Below are 6,924 nucleotides of genomic sequence, written 5' to 3'. Positions count from 1 at the left end.
GGCTGCACCCGGCAGCTGGTGGTGCAGCAGGCGGGCAAGGCGGACGCCGGGGAGTACAGCTGCGAGGCCAGGGGCCAGAAGGTCTCCTTCCACCTGGATGTCACAGGTGGGTGCCAAGGCTGGGTGGGGGGGTGTGAGTGCGGGGGATGCTGGGTCCTCTGCTGGGTTCTCCATGGATGCAGTCAGCTCCAGGGCTCTGTCTCCCTGCAAGGCCCTTGAGTGGCAGGACGCCTGCCAGAGCCCCGAGTCCAGGACACTCTTGACATCTGCTCCCCCAGATTCCCGCTTCTCTCCGCCACATCCATACCTTTCCCAGTGTGAAACCTGCCACAGAGGCTTTCTCAGCCATCTGCAGGCTGCTGAAATGGCCATTCTCTGTCTGTGGTCAGCAGGGGGCACTATTCCCATATTAAGTCTTCCTGGGCAGCTGTGGAGCCCTGCTCTGGGGCACTTCTGGCCTTGAACACCCCTGCCTTCACTGGGTCTGGCGCCCCTGTCTTGGCTCGGGCCCCTGACCGTCCAGCTGTATTTAGGTCAGCCTGTTGTGTTGGCCTCTGCTCAGATGCCCATTCTGTCCTGGGCCTGAGCCAAGCCGGTATATTGCCTGCTTGCTCCTGTCCCTCCTGCTCCTGGTGACATCACTGGGTTTCGGAGTCCTGAGCTCAATGACCCTGTCTCTGTCCCCAGCTGTGGTCCTGGCATCTGATCCTGCAGCCAGCATGGTCTTTCCAGGCGGTCCCCTGGATCAGCCCTCACAGGGACCCTCTTAGGCCCCCTCCCAGGGTCTCCCTCTCCCGCTTCTCGGCCCTGGCCTTTCCCCTGCTGCTGGAGGCACTCAGGCTATTTCACAGTCTCAGTCTTTGCCTGGCCTCTCCCCTCCCCACAGGGGGTTCCTCTACTGAGCTTGTCCTCCTCTGCTGCCCTTCCTGTCCCCGCTCCATCCTGCCCTTCTGGAATGCTGGCCCAGCCCCAGGCTGCATCAGGGTCATTATGTGCCCCGCTTTCCCTGCCTTAGCTGCTCGTGGGGCCCAGCGCCCCTTGGGGTGGGGCAGGGATCCTGGACTCTGAGCTCTTGGTGGACAGAGCTTGTGGCCCCCAGGCCTGTGGTCCCAGGTGGCTCCTCCTCACTGCCCTGTGCTGCCCCTGGGAGCCTGGATGGTGCCTGGCAGGCGGAGTGTGGCCCTGAGGCGTTCCTCGCTGGCTTGCTCAGAAGAGAGGCCGGGGTGGAGAGGCGGACAGCCTAGGCAGTTTCATTTCAAGTCTCCCACCGCGTGGCCCGGAGGGGGCTGGTATTCAAGTCAAGGGTGAGAGGGTCCCCTGTCTAATGCTCCTTTGTTATCCCCCTGCCCAGAGCCGGAGTTTGAGCCCCCGGCCCCAGAGAAACCCAGACGCAGGGAACCGCTGGTGGTCAGGGAACACGAGGACATCATCCTGACAGCCACTCTGGCCACGCCGTCTGTGGCCACGGTGACGTGGTTCAAAGATGGTGTGGAGATTCGCCGCAGCAAGCGGCACGAGATGGCCAGCCTAGGGGACACCCACACCCTGACCATGCGTGGGGCACAGACCCTGGACAGTGCTGTCTACAGCTGCCGCGTGGGCACAGAGGGGCAGGACTTCCCGGTACAGGTGGAAGGTGAGCAGCTCCATGGGGTGGTCCTCTGGGAACCCCTTGTTGGCAGCATCCTGGAGTGGAGACTGGGTGCGGCTCCGGGCGTGCAACCAGGCGGCTCGGAGCTGGTCCCGCGGCCTGAACCCTGCCAGGCTGACATCCCCTCCCCTCCCCTAGAGGTGGCTGCCAAGTTTTGCCGCCCCCTGGAGCCCGTGAGCGGGGATCTGGGCGGCACGGTGACGCTGGTCTGTGAGCTGAGCCCTGCGCAGGCTGAGGTGGTGTGGCGCCGCGGAAGCACGCCACTCCGGTCTGGCAAACGCTTCCAGATGGCGGCTGCGGGGCCTCGGCGCTCGCTCACGGTGTCGGGCCTGCGGGCAGAGGATGCAGGGGAGTACGTGTGTGAGAGCCGCGACGACCACACCAGCGCCATGCTCACTGTTATCGGTATGCGTGTGCCAGGTCTGCGGGCTGAGTCGCCGGGGAGGGTGGGTAGCTCGGCGGAGCATTCTTGGGAGGCTTCCTGGAAGAGGTGTCCTTCCGCGGAGTCTGCAAGAGGGGGAGGCCCCGCCTATCCTGTCTGTATCTCAAGTGGAGCCCCTGTCCACAGTACCCCGCGTGGTCAAGTTCACGTCTGGGCTGAGTGCGGTGGTTGCGGAGGAGGGGAGCGAGGCCACTTTCCAGTGCGTGGTGACCCCCAGCGACGTGGCGGTCACATGGTTCCGAGACGGTGTCCAACTACAGTCCAGTGAGAAGTTTCTCATCTCGCAGAAGGGTGCCAGCCACAGCCTGACCATCTTAAGCCTGGCCCTGGAGGATGCCGGCCAGGTCACTGCACAGGCTGAGGGCATCCAGTCCACGGCTGCCCTCCGGGTCCGAGGTGAGCTTGTGGGGCGGCAGGGAGGGCACCACAGCTTTTTGTACCAGCTTCTCCTAGTGAGCTGGTTCCCAGATGGCTGTACTGATACACCCTGCTGCCAGCCTGGATCCAGCACCTTGGGCTGACTTCAGAGGATGTGGGTTTATCAGCTGCAGAGTGGGACCATGGGGCCAGGCACCTGCTCCGAAGGGGAGATGGTAAACTCTTGCAGTGCACACCTGGAGGGAGAGTGGGCAGAGGTCGTGATCCAGGGGGTCTTCCTAGAGGAAAGGACCCTTGCTGAGCCCAGAGGTGGGAGAGATGGCAAGGTGGGCAAGCATATGCAGGGGATGGGGATGCGCTTGGCTCACTGAAGCCAGGTTGTGTGGGGAGAACCAGAACTTTACCCCAGGGGAGCCAAGCCATCTCATGAGGAAGGGAGTTAAATGGTCAGATTCACTTCTGCCCATGGCACAACCTGAGTCTGGGAGGAGGACTCAAACATTTCTCTTCCTTAATGTGGTGCACCCAGGGCCTAGTTGAACAGGGTGCAGCTGGTCTGGGGGCTCGGAGTCTGCCTGTCTCAAGAGCTCTCTGTGTCCCTATGCTTCTGCTCACCAGCAGCACTGAGGAGTTTCAGGCTCTTATGGGCGTGGCAGGAGGGTGTTCAGAAGAGGGGAGCAGTGGGTGGGAGGGGGACTGGGCAAGAAGAAGCCCTCCTGAAGTGTGGTTGTGTGTGTGCTCAGTCACTCAGTCATGTCTGACTCTCTGTGACCCCATGGACGGTAGCCTGTCAGGCTTCTCTGTCCATGGGATTCTCCAAGCAAAAATGCTGGAGTGGGTTGCCATGCCTTCCTCCAGCTGAAGTGCTGTTATCCACCCATAAAATCATACCTGCGCACACGTGCAGCTGAGCGCTGAGAATGGCCAAGGTCTTCCCTAGCTCGGAGTCAGAATGTGGTGGAGGGCAGGTCTGCTGGCTAGGGGTCAGGGGCCGGGTCCCTCTGCCTTGCTTTTCCGAGAGTAAACAGTGGCTCTGGTGATCTCCTTCTCTCATGACTGCAGAGGCTCCAGTGTTGTTCAGAAAGAAGCTGGAGCCACAGACCGTGGAGGAGCGGAGCTCAGTGACCATGGAGGTGGAGCTGACTCGGCCGTGGCCGGAGGTCAAGTGGACACGCAATGCTGTAGCACTCGCGTCGGGCGAGAAAGTGGAGATCCACGCCGAGGGTGCACGTCACCGTCTGGTTCTCCACGGTGTGGGTTTCGCTGACCGTGGCTTCTACGGCTGCGAGACACCAGACGACAAGACACAGGCCAAGCTGACTGTGGAAAGTGAGCAGCTAGGCGAGCTTGGTCCAAGGGTTGAGCATTGAGGAGGTAGAGAGGGTAGAAGGAGAGGGGACCTCCATCTGGGGGCAGAGCCTTGGGAAAGGGGGAAAAGGGAAGAAGACCCTGCACTTGGCAGGGGCCGGGGAGGAGGGGAAGGGAGTGAGGGGCGGGGAGGCCTCCCCCACAGGGCACCGTGAGGCTCCCTGGGGTCATGACAAGGGCTGGCCCGAGGGTCAGGGTCTTGCTGCAGTGGCTCATCCTTCCCCTTATTTGTCCCGTAGTGCGCCAGGTCCGGCTCGTGCGGGGCCTGCAGGCTGTGGAGGCGCAGGAGCAGGGCACGGCCACCATGGAAGTAGAGCTGTCCCACGCTGATGTGGAGGGCAACTGGACTCGAGACGGTCTTCGGCTCCAGCCAGGACCCAACTGCCAGCTGGCGGTGCACGGCCCCACACACACCCTCACGCTGTCACGGCTACAGCGGCAGGACGGTGGCTTGGTGGCCTTCAGGGCGGAGGGCGTGCACACCTCTGCTCATCTGGTGGTCACTGGTGGGTGCTTATGGGTGGGGCAGCACTCACTCCAAGGTGCCTGCCCCTGTCCCTACGGTGCCAGGGAGGCAGGTGGGGCATTGTAGGGGAGGGGACTCCTTCCTAAAACCAGCTGAGTGACTCCAGCCAGTTCAGACTCTGCCCCGCACGGAGGCCCTGCTTCTCAGCACTTCCCTCCTGTCTTCCCAGAGCTGCCTGTGAAGTTCGTCCGCCCTCTGCAGGACGTGGTGGCCACAGAGAAGGAAAAGGTGGCCCTGGACTGTGAGCTCTCACGCCCCAATGTGGATGTGCGCTGGTTGAAGGTGCCCGCAAACTCCTCTGCCCCCTCTTGCCTCTCACCAGGGGTGGGCAAGTGTCAGACCGCTCTGCTGGGCAGTGCCAGCCCTTGACCCGGCCTCGTTCCTTCACAGGACAACGTGGAGCTGCGGGTAAGCAAGACCATGGGCATGATGGCCCAGGGGGCCTGCAGGAGTCTCGTCATTTACCGATGTGAGCTCGGAGACCAGGGCGTGTATGTGTGCGATGCCCACGATGCTCAGAGCTCGGCCTCCCTGAAGGTGCAAGGTGAGGGCTGGGCGGGTGGCTGCAAGGACCTCCTGGCCCCCTACTGCGACCCCCAGCAAGTGCTTGGCCCTCTGGTTCTGCCCTTGTGCCCAGCCTGTACCCCGTCAGCAAGCTGGGCCGGGGGTGGTGGTCAGATAGGACGCCTGTGCCTCGGGGTGTAGCAGGGCCTGCTCTGTGCCCCAGGCCGGAATGTGCAGATCGTGAGGCCTCTGGAGGATGTGGAAGTGGTGGAGAAAGAGGGCGCCACCTTCTCCTGTGAGGTCTCCCACGACGAGGTGCCTGCGCAGTGGTTCTGGGAGGGCAGTAAGCTGCGGCCCAGTGACAACGTGAGGATCCGCCAGGAAGGTGAGACGGGGACAGTGGGGGCCCAAAGCAGGGGTCCTCCCCACTTCCTGCCCCCAGGCCACCCCTCCCCATCCCCGGGCCACCCTGCCCTTTAGTCCTGAGTGGGCTTTGTCCCCAGGAAGGACATACACTCTCATCTATCGGAGGGTCCTGGTGGAAGATGCAGGGGAAATCAAGTTTGTAGCGGAAAATGCAGAATCGCGAGCCCAGCTCCGAGTAAAAGGTAATGGGAGCCCCAAACAAGGCATGGGCTGGACAGCGTCTTTGTGGACAAGTACATGTGCTGAGTCTTACGGGGCTGGAAGGCCCGCTGTCTTTGTCCTGGGGTCCCTCCCGGAATGAGGTTAGAAATGACCCAGGAGGAGGGAAATGGGTATTCCCTCCTCAGCAGGAAGAAAGTGGACTAGAGGAGGCAGTCTTGCGGTCTCCTTCTTTGTTGAACATGTAGTTACCAGTAAATTCTCCCTCCTGGGACCTCAGCAAATGCTGGAGAGAAAGGGTGTGAGGCCCCGGCAGGAGGTGAGCGTACAAGCCTTTTGTCTGGTGACCTTGGTGACAGTCAAGGTGACGGTGGGGCAGGAGGGAGAAAGGGCCTGGGAACAGGCTGCAGGTAGGGGCCCGGGTATTGGATACGTATGGAGGGGACAGGGTGCAGAGGATTCGGGGTGTGCAGGGTGAGGGTAAGGCCGTGTGGCGAGGGGATGGATGGGATGTCTGGGTGGGGCAGGCACGCACATGCCAAGGGCCGCCTGGACAAGTCCTTGTGGTCAGAGGTGAGCAGCACATCCCAGGCCAGCCTGAGGGTGAGACTCTGCTGCGCTGCCTGCTGGCTCTGGCGGGCGGGGCGCTGGGCTCTTTTTAGCCTGAGCATGGGGTCCCAGGTTGGCTGGTGGGAAGATGCACAGCCCAAGCACCCCGTCCTGGGGGTTTGGGCTCACTGTGCCCACTCTGACCCCGCGGGCTATACTCCCAGAGCTGCCTGTGTCCATCCTCCGCCCGCTGCGGGATAAGATCGCCATGGAGAAGCACCGCGGCGTGCTCGAGTGCCAGATGTCCAGGGCCAGTGCCCAGGTGCGGTGGTTCAAGGGTAGCGTGGAGCTCCATCCCGGAGCCAAGTACGAGATGGTCAGTGACGGCCTCTACCGCAAGCTGGTCATCAACGCCGTCCAGCCCGAGGACGAGGACACCTACACGTGTGATGCTGGCGACGTGAAGACCAGTGCACAGTTCTTCGTAGAAGGTTTGCGCTGGGCCGGGTGGAAGCTGTTCCTTTTTTCCCCAGGAGAAGGGTTGTGGCCTTTGGCACTTGGAGGCTCGGGCTTCCCAGGTCGCGCTAGTGGTAAAGAACCGCCTGCCAGTGCAGGAGACATAAGAGGCCTGGGTTCGGTCCCTGGGTGGGGAAGATCCCCTGGAGGAGGGCAGGGCAACCCACTCCAGTATTCCTGCCTGGAGAATCCCATGGACGGAGGAGCCTGGTAGGCTACAATCCATAGGGTTGCATAGAGCTGAACACAACTCTGAGAAGGGCCTGACTGGTGGCCTCAGGGTGCTCCCAAGAGGATGTGACTGTGCTCGAGAGAGTCTGTTCCCAGGAGCAGGGCCTGCAGAGGTGCAGGGGCGGGGCTCGCGACCCTCCCGTGGGACTGCCCCACTGACTGGCCCTCGTCCAC

The 6,924-nt window shown here is 62.3% G+C and overlaps 1 protein-coding gene across 1 annotated transcript in view; it reads left to right on the top strand.

The window, feature by feature from the left end:
- OBSCN (obscurin, cytoskeletal calmodulin and titin-interacting RhoGEF) overlaps positions 1 to 6,924 on the top strand; it is a 225,824-nt gene that overhangs the window by 139,354 nt on the left and 79,546 nt on the right. Inside the window, exons 23-32 of the mRNA XM_010847289.1 lie at positions 1,352 to 1,636; positions 1,790 to 2,056; positions 2,220 to 2,489; positions 3,534 to 3,800; positions 4,079 to 4,345; positions 4,535 to 4,647; positions 4,756 to 4,909; positions 5,093 to 5,254; positions 5,373 to 5,477; positions 6,228 to 6,586. Of these exons, the coding sequence (XP_010845591.1) occupies positions 1,352 to 1,636; positions 1,790 to 2,056; positions 2,220 to 2,489; positions 3,534 to 3,800; positions 4,079 to 4,345; positions 4,535 to 4,647; positions 4,756 to 4,909; positions 5,093 to 5,254; positions 5,373 to 5,477; positions 6,228 to 6,586 (2,249 nt within the window). The remainder of the gene's footprint in view (positions 1 to 1,351; positions 1,637 to 1,789; positions 2,057 to 2,219; positions 2,490 to 3,533; positions 3,801 to 4,078; positions 4,346 to 4,534; positions 4,648 to 4,755; positions 4,910 to 5,092; positions 5,255 to 5,372; positions 5,478 to 6,227; positions 6,587 to 6,924) is intronic.

The sequence above is a fragment of the Bison bison genome, unplaced genomic scaffold (assembly GCF_000754665.1).
Source record: "Bison bison bison isolate TAMUID 2011002044 unplaced genomic scaffold, Bison_UMD1.0 scf7180017864248, whole genome shotgun sequence".
Taxonomy (NCBI): domain Eukaryota; kingdom Metazoa; phylum Chordata; class Mammalia; order Artiodactyla; family Bovidae; genus Bison; species Bison bison.
Note: the sequence above shows the minus strand (reverse complement) of the source record. Positions and strands in the feature narration are given on the sequence as shown.